The following is a 19,768-nucleotide window of genomic DNA, read 5'->3' as shown; positions in this document are numbered from 1 at the left end:
TTGAACCTCTGAATCATAAATGAATTAATTTCCTGTAGAGTATATATTATTATGTAATAAATAATCTGTTTAAAAAAATAATTCTTTCCCATTAGTTAACTGAATTAAATTTTACAATTTTAAACTTATTAAGGTAATAATAAATGAATTGTAATGTTAAAACTGCACGTCACTTTTACATTATTATTTATTATTAAAAATTAAGTACATAAATGTGTCATATCTATACATATAAGTGATTCGTTTATATTTATATACATAAATAGAATAATTTTATTATGCTTAACAAGATTCGTTGTAGGCAAGATTCCAAGGCACACGTCTTCATTTATTAACATTAAATAAAATTAATATTTACAACAGTTTACTAGACTTTCGAGTTCTCGTGGAAATTTACACGCTTTACAATGCCTCTGATATGTCAAAAATACAAATTACAACGTTTCAAAAATAATATAACTATGTATAGTACATAAATATAAGTGTTACCGAACGTTTCGAAACGTTGAACAAAATATCCTTTCTTTCTTAAAATTTGTTGTGATAAAAATCCTATTATATACAATTTTGCATACTCCTACAAACTTTATCGCTTAACAGTCATAATTCTCACTTTTATTTTTATTCTTCTAACTCACAAAGTTTTCTGATTATAATCAATTACTCGAAGGCTAAAAAAGGGTCGTCAAATATTGAAAATAAGAAACGACTACGATAAAATTGACCTAGAAATGATTGTTTAACTTTAATAAATAATAAAAAAAGATCCTACAAATATATCAGTTACAGTTGATTGAACTGAATTATATTTTAGCACATTTTTAAAAAAATTGCCGTAAGCTTAATTTACAAAAAATAATGTAAAACTCCACACAATTGTCAAACTATGTACAGAAGTCACGAAGTGTAAGTCACAAATTATGGAAGCAATTCAAACAATACTGGATAATTCGTGAAGAATCTTATATCATCAGTTGTTAAAGAGAAAATAAACAACAGAAATTAAATGATTTAACACTAAATCTACTGAAATATTTTTATACACATTTGTTTCATTTAAAAATGGCCAATTTAACCGGTAGTGACATTGATTTAGTGTTAAAGCCTCGACGAATATTTACAGACAGGATCGAGTTAAATTAAGCAGCTATATTGAAAAAATGATAAAAACTACACGATGCGGTAATTTTAATGATTATCTTAAGAATTATTCGTAATATAGGAGCTGCCCGTTTAAAATTAAAATGCACGATGCATCACTAGCTACGAAGAAAATGATATAAAGGTCATCAGTTCAGGGCCCACTTATTCATTTGTTGAATAAAGTTTCAAATGAGCCCAAAATTACACATCGACCGTTAAGTGGGTTTTATGGCAGATTCTTGAGAAAAATTTATATACGTATATGTATATATATATCTTACAGGTACATTAAATATTATCTTACCCACATAAAGGTCAAGGTACTCTTTTCTATATCTTAGTTTGAGCTAAGGAAATGTTTTGCAACGTCTTTTAAAAATACCAGTTCTTTAGGGGTTTTGTAAATAATTGCGAAGTCTATTAATTCGTATTCTACTGTTACAATAAGTGAAAATAAGACAACTAAACTTTGTATGATTTTTACTTATTATATCAATTAGAGAAACAGTGCCGCAGCAGGTAAAACAAATCCTATAATAAAAGTAGGAATCCAGTAATAATCTAAAACCGCGGATGATCAGAATAAGGACTATAGTTGTCATTCATCAATAAATTCAATCTTCAAAAAAATATAAAGAATTCCAGTTTGTTGTTGAAGTTTCACAGTGGTTGTTCAATAGGCAGTCCATGGTGGATGGGATCGTTGTGTGATAAATTGGAATCAGCTCCGGCAGGCTCTGTGCTCGCATGATTGCTGCCGTTGTTATTTTGACCATTGAGGAACGATGTCATTTCCATCGATGATTGCTGTCCGCTCTGTTCAGAAACATGCGTGTTCGTTCGCTTCTTTCAGATCTAGAGTGTGTAAGTAAAGTACGTGTGTCGTGTTCACGAAAAATAGAAGGAGAAGCAGTTCCATAGAGTGCAGAAAATTCACCAAGAGTAGTGTACAGGGAAAAGTGACTTGTCTCTAACTTCTCATGGGACCGTGCATACTAACACAATGACAGTGAGATGAGAATGTGTATATGCATACTATTAGCACAAACCATCAGTCAATTTTCGCAGTTTTGGGGTACCAAATTCTATATATATGTATACAGTTACACATTGACACTTCGCTATCATTGTATTTGCTGCACACTCCCTGTAGGGAAGAACAGTCTGAACTCTGCAACTGATATTTTTTGGTGTTCTTATCAGCAATATTAAATGTTCTTATTACCCTGCATATGATATGACATAGACTTTGAAGTGTGTTCAGTTAAAAAATTCAGAGGTTTCTCTCCTGAACTGGAGCAAAAGTACAGATATTTCTACTTACAAATACCAACCTTAGGCTGCATAATATCTTCAGAAGTATCCAAACCAGCCAATGGATTGGACGTAATATTGATTTTTGAATCTGTAACACCTCCATTCATGACTCTTCCATTTGCAATGGGTTTTCCTGGTGGAAAAAAAAGAAGTTTTGAAAAATCTAACGCTTAAATGAAATAAAACTTTATTATATAGCTTACTACCTTCGCTCTGTGAAGATTCCCTGCTTTGTTTGTGTTTGGTTCTCCTATACACCACAGCTATAGCAGCAAGACCTCCTAAAAGAGTGGATCCCCCCACTACACCCCCGATAATTGCATATGTACTGGCATTTTTGTCATTTTCAGTGGGTCTTAATTTATTTTCAGCTACCACTTGTTGCGTCGGCGGCTCCACTACGGCTTTTTTCGTTTTCTGCCTAAGTATTTTTGAAAATTCTGAAGCTGCATCGACGGAAAAACTTTGCACTTTGAATTCGTAAGTGGTATCTGGTTGGAGATGAGAGATCGTGATATTGGACGAATTTTTGCCTTCTACCGTAGTTTTTATATATTCGCCAGCATAAGTAGATGCTCTGTGATAAACGTAGAAACCATCAATGTCGACCGATTTATCTGGATTCTGCCAGATAAGTAAAACCTCGTTTGATCCCAGAGCTTCTGTATTTGTCAACAGTGGAATCGGCATTTTATTACTCTCGAAGCCACCGTCCCTATTCAAATGAAATCTTACAGAGTTTGGACTAAGCTTATTGTCGTCGTTCGAATAAACTGCGGCTATTCTGAATCTGTACGTGTGATCAGGCTGCAAATCAGTCACTTCGAATGATCTCACATGATTCGGTATCTCGGTATTGGCTGTCATCCACTTTGCTTGCTTCCCATTCATCTTCTGTCCGAGTTCTCTATACTGAACTTTAAAAAACCGAATTGGTAATCCTTTGTTCTCGGGTACTGACCACCTCACCATTACAGATACATCTGAGAGCCTTGTCACATTTGGCTGATTTGGTGGTACCAAAACTTCTGAAAGCATTTGTGAAATAAATTAACGAGTCTAGTCAAAGGAATAAAAATGCAATATTACCAGTGCCCTTTCTTTTTCCATCCTTGCTTCTTCTCCGACCTCCACCTCTGGTGTGTTTGTGCTTGGAGTTGGGATATCCGTATTCCGTTCTTATATCGCCCACGCCACCCACGTGCTGCTTAGGATTGACCCTCAATAAATTATAGCCAGAGTGAGAGCCATATTCATTGCTGGCAACACACTGGACATATCCAGCATGTTTTTTCTCAACCTCGGAAATCATGAGGAGGTTATTTTTTATTTCCAAGTTAGCATTGGGAACCAAGGATTCTCCATTGATTAGCCATTCGATTGTGGGCTCTGGCTGGCCAGTAGCACTGCAAGAAAGCTCTAGTTCACCTCCTTCTGAAAAAGTTGAAGCTTTTGGAGGTTTGGTGACCTTTGGAGCTTCAGCAACTGTGAGAATAATGGCTGCTTTTACATATCTCTTTCCATTGCTCCACGTGCAGTCGTATTCTCCCCTATCGAATGGCTGTACATTTGTTATGGTCAATCCCATTGAAGTGATTCGAGATTTCTGTGGCAAATCACTGCCCAATTTAGTCCAATTGACTCTAGGCACCGGATATGCTGCTCCGAAACATTCCATTGTTACGTTATTACCACGCAAAACATTGTATTCAGTCTGAGGCTGCTTAATAAAGGTTGGAGCTTGGTAACTCGTGTTCGAGTGGACGTTAAGTATCGTTTTGTAGTTGCTGGTGAACGCTTGAGTCGTTATATAATTATTGGCTACGCAGTGATAGGCCCCAGAATCCATTGGCTGGACATTCTCGAGGACCAACGTCTTACTACCAATCAGATCCACATTTCTGATCAGGTTCCCATTCTTGTAGAACTGAACAATGGCTTCTGGGGCTGAATAAGGTACCGGACAAGTGATTGGTACTGTGTTCCCTGCAGCTACAGTCGTTTCCACATTACTCCTATCAGTGAAATTCTCTAGTGTTGCTAAAGTCAGTCTTGCTGGGTCTGAGGCTATTCCACTGGAACCTTTGAATAAAAATTGAAATGTTAATTTTCCTGCTATGTGGATAAATCGAGTCGATCCAATTAAAACAAACCATAGAAAGCGATGCAGCGGTAGTCACCAGCTTTAGCCTTGTTGTCGAAATTGACATCGTGCCTGGACGTTTTGCTAGGGTTACTGTTGGAAGCGTGAAAAAGTGGCTTCCACTTGTCGGTGCCGAGAGGCCTATGGCGCCATTCAAACCGGTCGGCAGCAAGGGCCAAGATACACTCGAAGTTCACTTCATCGCCCAATGGAACTGCAAGGGGCTGAGGATGACGAACGAATGACATTCCCAATTCTTGTCGCTGTCCTGAAATTTTCGAAATTTTCAATTATACAGTTTACACTCAGTTTTTTGTATCGTTTTCAAAGATAGAAAAATGTAAAATCTAACCTGATGCAAAACATCGTACAATCAGTTGCAGGAGGGTGACGGTGCCACATAGGGAGGCGGTTGGTCTCATCTTGACACATTCTGAAAGCAATTAAAACGTCATTAAATTTATATTTTTAATTTTATTGAAAATAAGTTGCTTGGAGGTTGAATGACCTAAATGTATAAGAAAAGTCAAGCGAGAGATACTAAGTGAAATTCATGCCTGGTTTATCTTTAGATACCCCCTGCGACGAACCAAAAGATAGGGTAGGGTGGGGGTGAAAGAGTTATAAATTGACTAAAGTAAGAGAATAGAATAATTTCTATTATACGCGCCTGAAAAATAATCCCTAGGAAATAATATTTCACCGCAGAAAGATAATTAACTTGAATTCTTGTTTTATTCAATGAGCAATCAACAAATCGAATCGATCCTCTTCCGCATTGAAGATAACTGTAACGAGATGTAGTCTCTGGCTGCCCGCCAAATTCACCAGGAAGTCCAGTTGAACCGCAAATAAGTTTTCGAATAAAGGGAAGCGTCTGAAATCTTTGGAATTCCATCTAATGTTGGTTCTGTCGGGAATTTTGTCACCCTTTTAGGGGGGGGGGGGGTGAGGACCAATGAGAAAGCGTTGCGTCCGCAGTATGGGAATCGTGGGTAGAAAAATTACGGGATGAAGTGGGTCGGCTAATAATTGCTAGGTTGATTAAAGAAGGAAAAAATCTGAGTGCATTGGTACGTGAACTAGCGATAGAATCCATATAAGGTTACGAAATCTGGCGGCGCGCGCCATTTTCCACCCACGTGGTTCGGGAGGATAGGAGTGACAACACTGCGAAAGAAGGGGGAGGGGGTTAATGGAATGGTTGAGTGATGAGGAAAAGCTTATAAATATTGAAGGGACGATGAGTCGAGTAATAGAAATAAAAACGAATAACTGATGGAGCTTGATTGAGAATAATTGATAAAAAAATTGGCAAATAATTGACGTTTGAAAAAAGTGTAAAAATTGTAAGGGAAATGCTAGAGAAAAAGTAGAAGGTATGAATGAGAAGAAAAACGAATTTACAGATGTTGAAAATTGATTATAGGTTCGAGTTGCGTGGGTCGTTCCATTCATACAAAGAAACGTTCGAGTCACCCACGTTCACTTTCAGTTGTGTCGGTGGAAATCGTTCTCCGCCTTGGGAAAATCAAGCTTGAAATTTGCTCGAGACGAGAGCTGGCTGAAAGAAGAGAGGAGATAGGTTTTTTTGGTAGTGGCCGAGACTGTGTGCGTGTGTGAGATGGCACGAATGGCAAAAGGTAAAAAAAGGTGGACAGGGGGGACAGAAAAGTAGAGTGGAGGAGAGCAAGAAGAGTTAACGGGGGCAGAGTTGACAACCGCTGCTTTGGAATTCGACTTCTTTATTTTTATGAGAGGCAACGTCGTCGACCACCAGCCTACTTGGACCTTCTCACCTGTTACATATCATCGGCAGATTCGTGCTACTATTTAACGACAACTTAAGCGGCACTGCCTCGCTTTTTTAATTTCTTCACACCCGAATTCCAAATATTAGACACGCTCCGTCGGTCAACCGTATTACAAAACAGACCCACGACGCGCTGAGAGACTTGACGTGAGTTTCCGAAAGCTCAAAAATCAACCTGTTTAGCCCCCGACCAATCATAAGCCCCCCTCGTCAAGCAACACCAAAATCTGCCAGAAATTACGCAAAAAGTTTGGAAAAATATGATAGATGGCACTTCACGACCTTTGAGGACTTTAGTGTGTCCCTTGATGTGCCCTCTGACACTAATTGCTTTGTCCCATTTGTGAATAGTAAGCTAAATCCAGCGAGAAAACAGATTGCTTCTTGCATTTTTATTAAAGCAGCCATGTGTGCTCTCATAGTTCGATTATCTTGTGATTCCTGGAAGAGATATCATCGAAAGAAGATTGTGTCATCGTTTTCCTTGGTAGGACAACACTCGCTTGTTGCTTTATTTAATTCTTCTAGTCAACTGAACTCATTCTATAGGACTTTGTAGCTTTGACAGTCAATTTTCTTGTAAATCTCATGGAGAAGGCAAGTAGTATGCGTTTTTTCATGAATTCTTGGAGGTTCATTCTGGTTCATTATGTGGAAAGAATACAAACTTTTATTTGTGCCCTTTATAAGAGAACAAACACTGGATCAATGGCGGCCAGATTATGCGTTCCTTGTATTCGCGACAGTCACGACATAATATGTATGGATTTCTTAGAAGTTCCTTCTTTGGCTTTTTCCAACGACGAATTTGTATTTTCATTGTAAATGCTTGTTTCAGTTATAACTCTTTAAAAATCAATTACTCCCAAGCTTGATGGAAAATTTATAAATATCCCTCTTGTCGATAATTAATTGGTGCAAAAATTGAGTTTTAGAGAATTCAAGTAATGGTAAAAAACTCAAATATAACGACATAAAAATAATAATATTTGCTTTTGATTATAAATATTTTTCACATGATGCAACTATTTCTTGGACTTTCAGGACTATTCGATAAATAATAAACCAATTAATTTTGCGAGGTTCAACAAGTGGCAGTAAAAAAAAGCATGTAGGCGCAGGCGCAAAAAGGAGAAAAAGTTCAACAAATTTCAAAGTAACAAGCCGGGAATATCTGGTTTGAAGGAAGGGGCTGAGTGTTTTTGTTAGGGGATGAGAAGGGAGAAAAATTTCGCATGGGAAGATCCCGTGCACAATAAGAGAACCCGCAGGTGTAGCCCAGATTGTTAGATACCACCAAAGACAATGCCGGGAGACCCCATAAAACAAAATCCGACCAGCAGAAAAATGTCCCATAAACCTTCTTTACAAGCATAACAAAGTCATTGCCTTATAGCAAATGAAATATTTATTACTTAAACATTAGCATAAATCAAATTCCTGGATTTTTTCCAATTTCCTAAAATACTGAAATTGGCCAGTCGCTACCAAAATACTTGGAAAAAAAATCTTTTAGAAATAAAATCGATAATTCTGAAAAGAAAATATGTGCAAATTAAAACATCTTGAAATATGAGAAGAGAAATAAAATATTATCAAGAATACTACATAGTATTTCGGTACAATGTTCATATAGGAAACTTGATATAATAATTGTTAACGAGTAATGGACAAAAAGTTTTAAGAGAAATGAGCTTCTCCTCGTAAGAACAGGAATTTTGCGGATGGAACGCGAAAATTCGTCTTGCACGGAATGTCGGGCAAAACTTGTGTTGAAACGAGAGTTAAGAAAAAAAAAGAGAAGAGGAAGAGAAAGAAGAAAAAAGGCAAAATAAAGATGCAGGCACACAAGTCGCTTACCCTTTTCGTATCAGCTAAAAGAGGAAGCCACGAAGAGACGCAGTCGCAAAATCCAGAATAGATGCAAATTCCGAGTGAGCTTGGGTAACTACACTGGTCACTTGGCCTGTGGTATTATTTCATGTTGTCGAGGGCACGAGCGGGAACGCTTCACCTTTCTTGATATATCCTTCGGGAGCACAACGCTTCTTGGCGTCCACCAGGACACTGGAATGCGAACCGACAGGTTTTCGGCTCCGGTAGAAGCGAAATATAGTAAGGTGAACTTGAATTCTTGCCTCTTGCTCGTGTAGTATACAGTATACACAACTCCCCCATGCACTATTCTACCATCGTGACGTCACCAGATCACATGACAACGACAAAAACCGGATGATCAAAAATAGCAATTTTTTACCAAATAAGCGCTGGAACTCCTAAGTAAACCATTTAAATAAATCATTAGTACACTAAAAATCCTATAATTTATAGAAAAATGTAGTTTTTCCTATTTTAAGCTGCTTTTCCAGGTTATACGTATCAACGCCATTTTTTCCTTCCACAAACGGCGGCAAATTTGAATGTGTCCGCTCAAAATATTCATTGTGCTAAGTTTAAACTACTATTTTACATTTTAATTAAAATCACAGGAATAAATATAAGAATACTATTTATCGAATGTTTTTGTAATTTTCATTAGATAAAGTTTTTATCATGGTTACAGTCTAAAATATTTTAAATATACTTAAGAAATATAAGCAAAGTCAAAAACTTAACAAACATTTTACAGTATAATTTCTTTTAAAATTAGTAATAATAATAATAACTCTCATTTAAAATAATCAAGATATTACACATTACGCCAACAATGTTTATATTATAATTTGCATATAAATATATATGTACACAAACGAGCATGCGTATGTATACATATGGGTAAAATAATATTATTAGACTTCTACATTATGAATTTCTATAAACAAAATACATTTGGCACAGATTAATGCATAAGGAAAGCAAATCAAATACCATGCTTTATTTTGATTGTCCATGGTTTTTGGTGTGTGATGGGTTCTCTCTCTCTCTTTCTTTCTACCTTCCACTTTCCATTTTCTTTTTCACTACAAGATTTTTTTCGTGAGAAACGCCAGCCGGAATAACAAACAATCATTGCATAATGAACAAGAAGAAAACTTCTCATAAAACAATTAAAAAAGTATAAATTGACTTTTATCTTTTGCTTTTCTTTGAATGTGTGAATTTGTCTTCCTTATTTCCTAAATACAATCTCCAAACAATTTATTTTAAAAACATCAATCATGAATATCGATAAATCATTATTAATATTAAATTCTACACGATAAATAATTATCCATAGGCGTTCCGGCTGACTAGAGTATTTCGTTAAAACATCAGGATTTACTGGTGTATTGCTTTACATTATGTGGCTAATCGATTAATTCTAGTGATTTAATTCTATAGCGATTATTTTCTTGTTATGTTACTATTGTGGTAATAAGTGGCATCCACCCCTACTCAATCGATTTAGAACCGAGAAGAGACAGTTTGAAAGACAGAAAAATTAAACTTTTTCAGCGGAAGAATGTTAACGCATCTACACTTAATTTATAAATAGCTTTGTTGCTAAACGTTCATATGAGTGACAAAAATCTCTGTACATCTTCATTCGTTCAGGCACGTGAAAGAGGTTCTCTTTAACAATTAGTCTCTTGTCGATGATTTTTAGAATACGCTACATGGAAGAACAGACATTCGGTTATAGCAAAAAGAGTTATAACCTACTAAACATTCTGAAACCATCTTTCATTGCTAACGAATTACACATTATTTTGAACACAGGCGTCAACGAGAATGCCATATATATGATTATATAATTAATTTTTCTCAGAAAAATTTTTACAATAAAACATTATCACAGATAATAAAAAACAAAAAACAAAATCTACAAATCTACCATATCTCCATCCTTTTTATCTCTTGCAAATTCCAAAGTGCAACTATAATAAAACATTTCATCAAAACTTTTAATGATATTTTAAAAAACAAAAAACCATGGCATTCTTCTTTGTGTTCTTAATAATCAAGAATATCGCAATAGACTACCTTTTTTCAAACAAATAAATAAAATGAGGTCTAATAAAATTTTACAATTAGATATGTTCTATTGGAAGAAGCAAAGTCTCTAAAGTGTATGTAAAATATTCTCAAATAAAACACCTCTACTAAGAGTTTAATTAATTAATTTGTATATATCATAATATATAGTCTGTGTATAGAGGATGTTTCATGTTAATGTGCTCTATCCTAAATAAAATTCTTATTTTTGATTGTAGAAAAAAATGTTTCAATCAAAAGTATTTTCACACTAAGGAGAATATAAAATAATATTGATTTGATCTTGAATCCTCGTTTGAAGGTCGCTTTGGATTTTTTAAATGGAACCCCTATGTTTTATTGCATATTCTTATAATTTATCATAATAGCTTTCCATAACCATACATTACTTTATCATTTCATCCAGTTTTTTAAAATTTATTTTGTATTTATAATTACAATTAGGCGAGCAATTCTGCGTATGTACGCGTGATGGTCGTATACACTACTATTGCGAAACCTACAACAATACGCATTATATGTATAATTGAAATATCTAATGAACAACTGAATAAAATAATAAATCACTATAGTTTGGAAATCGTTTGAGAGATAAGTTATAACAGTATGAAATAAAAAGATAGGCTTCCATTATAAAAGGCCAAGGTGACTTTCATGTGACCTTTAAATGACAGTCCAAAATGAAACCAATGATACCACTTTACATTATTATCTTCTAAATGAAGTGACAATTGTTGGATACGTTAAAACGAAACATGCTATATATACGTTTAGTTATAACAAATAAATTAATTTTAATAAAAATCTGAAGAAAACAAATTCTGCAAAGAATTTACCTAAACTCAATACGTTTATATAGTTATATAGGTATAAACTCTAATAAAAACAATTTACAAAATTCTTTACAGTTCCATAAATTCGATGCAATAAATATTTCTTTGTCTTTCTCTCTCTTTTTTACTTTTTTGTTGTATGCTCTTTCAAATATTTCGGGGTAGCTACCAATGTGTTTTAATGTATACGTGTTTCAGGTGAATTGCTAAATTTCAATAATTCATTAAATGTACAAGCTAATAAACCGTTAGCGAATTATTAGGAAGAACTTTTATCACACGGGCAGTGCCCTGTAAAAATATACGTTCTCTTCTATAATAGAACTACGCACACTAATCGTACACAAGATCGATTTTGTTTCCTCTGAAAAATGTTCACATCACGCCACTTCCTCCAATAATTGCTCCTTAACTTTAAGATTATTTTGTTTTTCTTTCCTTTCTCTCTTATAAAAATACAACGAAGTCTTGCTTCTATTTTATCAATTAATCGCCAAATTAGTGATAATGTGAGGGATCGAAACACTGACTGAATATCATGAATCGCCCGAGTTAAACTCGTACGACAATTGATCGACGCCAGAAAAACTTTCGTTCGTTCCTTCCCCACTAAAGACTTTTAGCAATCGCTCATTTCATTATCGATTATTTATCTCAATAATGAAATCACAGTTGAGCCTTAATATACAATAATATAATTTATATGTATTCCACGTTGACCGATATATGAGTTCATTTGTGATTAGTTTGAGAATGATTAAATTCAATGGATCTTAATGATTGCCTATTAAACTGGCCTATGCATAAATTACAGGGTTTACATATATGTATATATACAGTACTGTGTCGAAAATGATTTTGACAAAAGCTACCTAACAAATATAAAAAGGCGTTTGATTCGAAGTTTTTTTGTCCACAAATATTCATGGATACCAGAGATCATACATCTAATTTGATTCAATATTGATGCTTTTCCTAATGCGTATCATACATCCTCTGGAAAATTGATTCGTGTGCATGTTTGCTCTATATTACATTATAGAACTATAAAGTATCATACGAAGTGCAGCTAGCCAACGTACGCATTAATCAATTTCCTCAAGTGTAAGATAGTCGCGTGCATGAAATTTATGATATACGTGTATTTATGGTTGTTTCGTATATTTAACGCACACCCATATGTATATATACATACAGTATATGTATATGCATAATCATTTTAAATATATTATCAATCTCTCCTTCAAATAGATATACTAATCTCTATACATATCTACAGAAAGAAATCTAATATAGAAATCTATGAATAATTAAACTCTCTATGAATTAATATCTATAATTGTCACAACAGTTCTAGATAGATCAATATTGTTTAGCCTAATATATAAATTAGTATTGCTTCGCACAAGCTTTTCTTTTCTTCTCTCAGAATAGTCTAACGATCTTTCAGACATTCGATTCTTATAAAAGAAGAAAAAAAAACGCGCAAATGGCAAAGACTTCCTTTAACGCTACTCTCTTCCTCCTATTATTGCTTTTTCATTAGTACTAATCAACTTATTTTGGCATATAGCGAGTTTTGAACCCTGAGCAACTGCCGATAACTGTATATAACGCATCTTACAGAATTCTCCATTCAACATCTCGCGATTTTTAAGTACGCAATGTTATCTACGGGCTCCTCGTACGAGGACGAGTTAATCGTTCGAGAAAGAGTGGAAAAACTCTACACTAACTTAAAACAAAAGAATAGTGGAATTTCGCAATTGAATTGTTCATGTCGAGTTAAAATTAAAAATTCGCTTCGTCGTTAAATATTTGTTTGGATTTGATTCGCGAATCTGTTTTTTTTTTAGTTAACGGGATCCCTCGCGAGTGCTTTACCGACAGGACAAGTCAATAAACAATTAATTTAATAAAAGTCAAATGCAAAGCAAATTGAAAAAACGGGCGTCTTTATGACAAGGTGCCAGTCCCAATGAGTCAATCGAGCTTTAAAAAACTCAAATTGGACGAAAAATAACGCTGTACCACTGTCCCGCGTTCTTGAAGTGGAAATAACCAAAAGTGAGCTCTCTTCATGAACGCGGGACAATGGTACAGATTTATTTTTCATCCGATTTGAGTGTTTTTAAGCTCGTTTGACTCGTTGGGACTGGCACCTTGTCCTAAAGATGTCTATTTGTTCAATTTGCTTCGCATTTGATTTTTATTAAACTAATTGTTAATTGACTTTTGTATTGTTGGCAAAGCAGGCGTGAGGGATCCCGTTAAGAAGGCGTTTTGTCACTGTGTGTCGAATCAACTCTGGCTGCGTTTCGTTTCACGCATTGAGCGTAAACGTAGTGAAAAGATTCTATACTTGATACTATACGCAGCATTTGATACATTTCGTTCGCAATAATTGCTCATGAAACTAGATAGATTATGGTCAATTATGAAATTGATATTATGCAATACGATTTAGAAAAAATATTTTAAACGCTTTTAGAAGGTCTCTATAATGATATAAATATAAGTAACGAAAAGGAAGAAAAATGGAAACAGAAAGAAAGAAAGAAAGAGAAGCGTTGTTAACCCCTAATTTGTTTTACGTAACGATTACCCTCTCCCCACTCTTTCCAGCGTCTACGTTTCTTATCAGTCGCAGGACTGGGATAGTCATTGCCGGTGGATCGCCGTTTGGATTTGGAAGTTTCCGACTTTGGCGCAGCTACGCTTTGTGCATGGTGTGCTCTACCGTGACTGTGCGTCGTGTTTACTCCAGCCAGATTTAAAAGAGCGTCCGCACCTTCTGCAATCTTCCTCTGCTCATCGAAATCAACTCCCGTTTCGTCGTTTGAACATTTGCTGATGAAAAATCATTCAAAAGTCTATATTAGTATTATTTATCGACGCGATAGCAGGCAAGCTTAATGCTTTCTACGAAAAATAATATGTCGGTAGTATAAATATAATTTGCTATTTGTGATTGTATTTTATTTAAGTGATTAATAAGTAAATTATACCTTCCTAATTTTATAGAGGTGACGCAGCTGTACGTGTGGTCCTCACTGGAACTCCTTGTTATTATAGGAACTAACTTTTCTGGCTCTGATTTTTTCTTCCGATCTAAAAATTCAGTCAGGAATTAATTTTTTCCACGCCGTCGATGATATGATATTAAGTTTTCAGACTACCTTTGCTATGATTTAGAATAATAGGCCCATGTTTGAAGGACAACATGGCGGCAGCAGCTGCATCTACATCACTATCAACATCAGTTTCAGGACTATCAACTATATTACTGGATGCCAGCCTTTTGGAGAGATATGGAAATAGTATAGGATCTGGTAGTCGAGTACTGACATTTTTCTTCTGGGTTTTTTCTGGTGACGAAATATTTTGAGCAGTTGGCGGTGGAAATGGGGCTCTTGATAATGCTTGTATTAGATTGGGACGATACTGTGCATCCACCATCCACAGTGAACCCTTTCCCAAACTCTGAGAAATTAACAAGAATTTATTAATATACCTTATACAGACTTTGTCTACTATAGTTTGGTTCAATATACTTACTGGAGCTTTTTCCACTTTGCGAAAACATTTGTTCAGGCTCAAGTTGTGTCGGACTGAGTTCTTCCAGCCAGTAGGAGCATTTCTAAAATATGGGAAATGGTCCAGGATCCAGGCATATACTTCCTTCACTGGTAAAGCTTTCACTGGGCTATCCTCAATAGCCATAAAAATTAAGCAGGAAAACGAGTACGGTGGTTTACTGTTTCTATGTAAATGGGGATCATAAGGTATGTGGGTTGGGTGCTTATTGCGATTTGATACAGGTAAATTATTGTTGCTCAAAGAAATCTTTGTTTGATTACTTTGGGATGAGTTGTAATGGGTCTTAACTGTCTCTTGATAAACTTGCACTGATTTTTGATAATTCTTCCCAGAATTCTGGTAGTTCTGTCCATGGCCATGAGATATGGGAGAATTTCTTTTACCATTGCTCTCTGCACAAATATTAAAAAAATGTTACCACTATTTTTAGCTTTTTTATGGGGAAAATAGAAAATCAAAAGATATCATACCCAAGCAATAATTATCATCTAAGCTAGAAATTGAATTTGTATTCTCAGAATAATCTGCAGCATCATCACAGACATTGTTATTCAAAATATTCTCATTTTTTATGTCTTTGGATGGATCCGAAATATCCAGGCTCTTCAGTAGATTTTGTTGATGTAGCCAGCTAAGAGAAGTGAGATCATCATCTGACTGGCTATTCTTCTCAATGACTTTTACATTGTTTGAAACCTCTTCGTTTAATTCCTCTGCTGAATTAGCCTTAGTATAAGAGTTCTCTTCTATTTCTCCAAAATTATATGGTTGTGTAGTGTTCATCCTCACAGCAGTTTCCATACCTGAAGAATCTGGCCTATCTGGTGGCATGGTGCATCCAGTGTTTTTTTGTCACTGGAATAAAAAAAAAAATAATATTAGAGAGAGAAAATGGGAGTTTAATGAATGAAAATAATTTAATCACAAAAAAAAGAAATGATTGTATCCAAAAACTAATATAGAAAAACATACTTCTAAGAACCATTTGAATAAACCGCCATCGTGACGTCATTGAATTCCACAATCGAAGCACCAATAGGAACATTTGTTTATCTACTAATAAGCTTCAAGCCCGATCTATTATTATTTTGTATCATATTGAACTATTAGGTTGAAAGAGGTAAAAAAATTGCAGAAAAATTAATAGATATCCATAGATGACTTATTTCTTCAAGAAGAAATGAAGAAGAAATATGGATAGCTCACTAAATGCACGAAGAAAAGAAATAAAATTCTCAAAACCACATTCGTAAAATGGCGTCTGCCATGCGTGTTCCTACACGTTTAAAGGTATCCGAAGAGTCCCATCCATAATTTACGAGCCATTTTTTCTAAATTTTCACAATTTGCAGGTCAACATGTGTAATGCCAGAAAAACAAGAAAAAAGTAGAAAGGATTTGAGCTGGTGTCAAAACTGTATTTTTTCTGTTGAAAGTGGAAAAAGTTGTTTAGCTTCAGTCTTCGTCATGAATGTCCTTTTCTTGGGATCCAAAAATGCATTTTTCTACTAACCTCGGGATATTCCCGTGGGATCTCTGTAATTTTCGTTCACTGCATTACTCGTTAAATTCAAATATGGAGTTGATAAACGATTACGAAACTCAGGCAAACGCGAAAATGGCCACGGCATCGTTCAAACTGCATTTTAACAACATGGCATTTAAAAGCGATGATGAGAGTGCAACTAAGAAATAACACTTGATAAAAAAAAATCATTCAGGATATTCTGGTTGATCTAAAGAAACAAAATATTTTGTTAAAAAGAGAGAGAATTGGAAATTTGCACTGTATAAACTAGAAAGATTCTCAAAAGTCTTAAGGGAAAAGACAATTTTTTTAATAAAAAAAATAACTAATTGACGGACAAATAGAAAGGTTTTCTATATAAACAAATTTGGGATTTTCAGGTCTGAGGTACAAGTAGAAGAAGCGCATATAAGTTACTTAACAAATGAAACTAGCTTTTTCCGTCTGTCTAGCTTTACTGTATTTTTAAGAGTTAATTTAACGTTCAGTGGGTGTCTTAGACGATTTTTTTTTTAATTACCGTTAAAGCAGGAGAGCGAGATTTCTCTTTCATTGGGACTTACATATTTTGGCTGATAGGCTGTGGTCCCTGTTGCTTTTCCAAAGATGACCATCTCAAGCAGTCTCTACACAACACCCAGCTGATTGAGACGCCATGTTCTGACGTCATCACGTGGTTACCGAAACATCCCTCGGCATGAAAAAGAAGAATAATAAATAAGGTCGACCGGCTGGTTGGATTAGACGAGCCTTTCGTGCGGACTGCCGAGCTAGTCCAGTACAAAAATCTACTGTATTAATCTCTTTTGGCCTCTTAAAACTTTTGTAAACTCACGTATAATCACAGAAAAATTATTACATTTTAAATTTTAATTGTATTAAAAGTATTATTTAATTCTTTAGTTTTTAATCGACTCCCAACAAATGTTATTCATTTGAAATATGGCTTTAAACTAAAAAAAAAATACAAATCTAATAATTTCTCTCTGCTTTCGAATGGATTTTTTTATTCTTTTGGTATAGTTGTAAACATTTAAAAACTTTAGGTTTATTTGCTGATCATGGCTATTCGTTAATCATTTAATTATCGAGTGAAGTGAAGCTGTTAAAGATAGAAGGTTAGATGGCGCAGCGTGATGAGGGAAAAGGAGTTTTCATTCACATACAACGTCATAGGAGACGCTGTCATCGCTAGCATTCGTTTATCGTTAATCGTTAGTCGTGGTTAGTCGAGCCAGACCATGGAGGAAGCAGTGAATAGTGATGCCTTTTACATCGGTATATCTCGGAATGTCTCGGATACATACTGTTCAAAATTGAATCATGTATGTACACGTACAGGTTCTGCTTCCCTTTGGGAATAATTGGGACGGACTGATGCCACTGATGGGCATGAATCAATTTGGCGATAAGTACTTTTGCTATAAGATAATACAGGGAAGCAGAAACTATACATGTACATGATTCAATTTTGAACAGTGTTGAGTTACAACCTTACAACATATATAATGAAGAACTTCGATGCAAGTTTTATTATTAAATGAAAAACAGTTTCTCCAGTAGGAGCGGTGGGACCTATGGGACTAGATGGAATTGATGGAACCATTAACATTCCACGAAATACGAAGCTGTTATGCCATGCTTCCATGAATAAATAATAACTTATTAACAATGTGAATATTGCACCGACATTGAGAATACAATTTTAAACTAATATTAATTAATATTAATGATATATTTTTTTGTTTTTATCAAAATTAAGTAAAAACAGATTTAATTATATAAATTTGAAATTTTTTTCAACGTTTAAAAATGAATAAAATTAGAACTTTAATAAGGCCTGCCTCTGCCTCTGCCCCTGCCCCTGCCCCTCCCACGCCGAATCATCTGATGCCGCTCCATGGAGGCCATTATTTGGTCAAAGTAAAAGTTAGTTAATTCCATCATTCTCCTCGAATTCACCGCTGCTCTCTGTCGAAACTGCTCCTGGACACGGCGGCCAGCCCTGTATTTACGCCTGGTCTCTGGAACAAAAATGAACAAACATAATCATAATCTATTTACATCATTCTTTCACACTCTCTCTCCCTCTCTCTTCTCTCTCTTTCTCTGTTAAACTTATAACCTCTCAGATATTAAGATTTTGAGAATGGCTGCGTCAAAAACATAACAGTTATCTTAGCACAATGAAAAATACTTGATAGATTATTTAATTTGAAAAAGCATTGACTGATTAACGAGTCGTATCAAATATTTCTCACTGCACTGAGAAAGCAATTATGAATTTCCACACACACACACAAACAAAGTCATTCTATAACTATTTTTAATATAATGTACTTACTTTTGTACTTCGGAGGAACATTCATTTGGCGGTTGCTTCCTCCAGCTTCCTTCGCCTCCCGGAGTTCCTGGTCCTCCTCCACCACCTCCTCATCAGTCTTTTCCTCCCATGTCCCAACTTCGGCCTTCTCTTCGTCCACCTTTTTCTTGCTGCCTTTGCAGCAAAAGCTGCACGATGGCTGCTCAATTTTATCTGTAAAGAAATAAAATATTATATATACGTATATTAAAAATGTGTGATTTCCAAAAATTTAACAATTTGAATTTAATTACCATTAGTTTCTTGTTCCTTTGGGCCCTTGGCGACGTTGCTATGGCTACTCTGTAACATAATAAAATAATATAAATTATTTTCCAATATGGGTTTAATTAATATATTAAAACTTAAGTATTTTCTTTTGTATAAATGGAATGAAGTAAATTTAAAACAAGGAAAATCAAAATTGTGCACTTACATTCATTGTAGTTCCTTTTTCTACGATTGTTTCTAACCATGTGAATTAATTTGCAAATTAAACAATTGACAACGACTATGATGATAAACTCGATATAAAATCGATAGAAAATAGTTATAAAATCGTTATAATATCGGGTTAAAATATATGTAAGTTTTTAAACATTTATATTTTTTGATCTCAATATAAAGACAACAATGTATTTATTCTTGTTATTGTATATGTAGGAATTTCAATTGAATTATAAATTTCAATTCGTTCAACGCTTAAAATCGCTTATATATAGAATATATGAAAAGAGAGGAAGTGATAGAAAAGGAAGTCGGTAGAGATACTTTAAAAAAAAAATTACTTTTAATACGGAGAGTGCATTGAGGATGGAAATAACCTTAATCGTTTCAACCATCTCTGTTATACAGGAATAGCCACTCGATTCATCCCAGTGTGAACATGTACATACAAAAAGACGCTAATTTTTCTTAATTATAAGAGATATTCTATTTCTATATACAACTTTTTTGAAAGCAAATAGCAAGAGACTTCGAAAAACTTCTGGACAAAAATTGAATATATTAGAGCATAAATTCTACAGTAATGCGCAAGATTATATTAATTTAT

The 19,768-nt window shown here is 34.7% G+C and overlaps 2 protein-coding genes and 2 long non-coding RNA genes across 11 annotated transcripts; 1 reads left to right on the top strand and 3 right to left on the bottom strand.

The window, feature by feature from the left end:
- Window positions 1–169: 169 nt before the first annotated feature.
- On the bottom strand, window positions 170–8,407 carry LOC136779854 (interference hedgehog-like). 7 transcript variants are annotated; one of them, XM_066737748.1, is made up of 8 exons: window positions 8,277–8,407; window positions 4,956–5,036; window positions 4,614–4,871; window positions 3,550–4,542; window positions 3,257–3,488; window positions 2,667–3,175; window positions 2,478–2,593; window positions 170–1,959 (listed from the first exon to the last, which is right to left on the bottom strand). In XM_066737748.1, the coding sequence occupies exons 2-8, from the start codon at window positions 5,023–5,025 to the stop codon at window positions 1,804–1,806; spliced, it is 2,334 nt and encodes a 777-aa protein (XP_066593845.1). In that variant the 5' UTR covers window positions 5,026–5,036; window positions 8,277–8,407; the 3' UTR covers window positions 170–1,803. The 7 variants fall into 7 exon arrangements, with proteins under 7 accessions (XP_066593845.1, XP_066593842.1, XP_066593844.1 ...); XM_066737745.1 differs by having other exon boundaries at window positions 2,667–3,488; XM_066737747.1 differs by having other exon boundaries at window positions 2,667–3,485.
- LOC136779856 (uncharacterized) lies at window positions 6,765–8,030 on the top strand. The gene is made up of 3 exons (XR_010823682.1): window positions 6,765–6,903; window positions 6,976–7,366; window positions 7,461–8,030. It is a non-coding gene; the product is annotated as an uncharacterized lncRNA (long non-coding RNA).
- Window positions 8,408–13,787: 5,380 nt separating the features above from the next.
- LOC136779855 (forkhead box protein N3-like) lies at window positions 13,788–16,994 on the bottom strand. 2 transcript variants are annotated; one of them, XM_066737754.1, is made up of 6 exons: window positions 16,916–16,994; window positions 15,295–15,679; window positions 14,783–15,216; window positions 14,404–14,707; window positions 14,233–14,335; window positions 13,788–14,074 (listed from the first exon to the last, which is right to left on the bottom strand). In XM_066737754.1, exons 2-6 carry the CDS (start codon window positions 15,653–15,655, stop codon window positions 13,798–13,800), a joined length of 1,479 nt encoding a protein of 492 aa, XP_066593851.1. In that variant the 5' UTR covers window positions 15,656–15,679; window positions 16,916–16,994; the 3' UTR covers window positions 13,788–13,797. The 2 variants fall into 2 exon arrangements, with proteins under 2 accessions (XP_066593851.1, XP_066593850.1); XM_066737753.1 differs by having other exon boundaries at window positions 14,404–15,216.
- Window positions 16,995–18,808: 1,814 nt separating this feature from the next.
- On the bottom strand, window positions 18,809–19,183 carry LOC136780090 (uncharacterized). Its single transcript, XR_010823712.1, has 3 exons — window positions 19,151–19,183; window positions 18,969–19,017; window positions 18,809–18,888 (listed from the first exon to the last, which is right to left on the bottom strand). It is a non-coding gene; the product is annotated as an uncharacterized lncRNA (long non-coding RNA).
- Between the last annotated feature and the right edge of the window lie 585 nt (window positions 19,184–19,768).

Source organism: Prorops nasuta, unplaced genomic scaffold (assembly GCF_024137725.1).
Source record: "Prorops nasuta isolate Cenicafe-Biocafe unplaced genomic scaffold, Cenicafe_Pnas_1.2 PNAS00018, whole genome shotgun sequence".
Lineage (NCBI taxonomy): Eukaryota > Metazoa > Arthropoda > Insecta > Hymenoptera > Bethylidae > Prorops > Prorops nasuta.
This window is presented reverse-complemented; position numbering and strand designations above follow the sequence as displayed.

What these genes read in the sequence shown, in the direction of transcription:
- LOC136779855 (XM_066737753.1), bottom strand. Translation starts at nt 15,655, where the DNA reads ATGCCACCAGATAGGCCAGATTCTTCAGGTATGGAAACTGCTGTGAGG. An exon ending in AGATGATAATTATTGCTTGG is followed by an intron (nt 15,217 to 15,294) that starts GTATGATATCTT and finishes ATATTTGTGCAG; the next exon opens with AGAGCAATGGTAAAAGAAAT. An exon ending in TATTCTAAATCATAGCAAAG is followed by an intron (nt 14,336 to 14,403) that starts GTAGTCTGAAAA and finishes CTGAATTTTTAG; the next exon opens with ATCGGAAGAAAAAATCAGAG.
- LOC136779854 (XM_066737745.1), bottom strand. Translation starts at nt 5,025, where the DNA reads ATGAGACCAACCGCCTCCCTATGTGGCACCGTCACCCTCCTGCAACTG. An exon ending in TGGAAAAAGAAAGGGCACTG is followed by an intron (nt 3,489 to 3,549) that starts GTAATATTGCAT and finishes AAATGCTTTCAG; the next exon opens with AAGTTTTGGTACCACCAAAT. An exon ending in GGAATCTTCACAGAGCGAAG is followed by an intron (nt 2,594 to 2,666) that starts GTAGTAAGCTAT and finishes TTTTTCCACCAG; the next exon opens with GAAAACCCATTGCAAATGGA.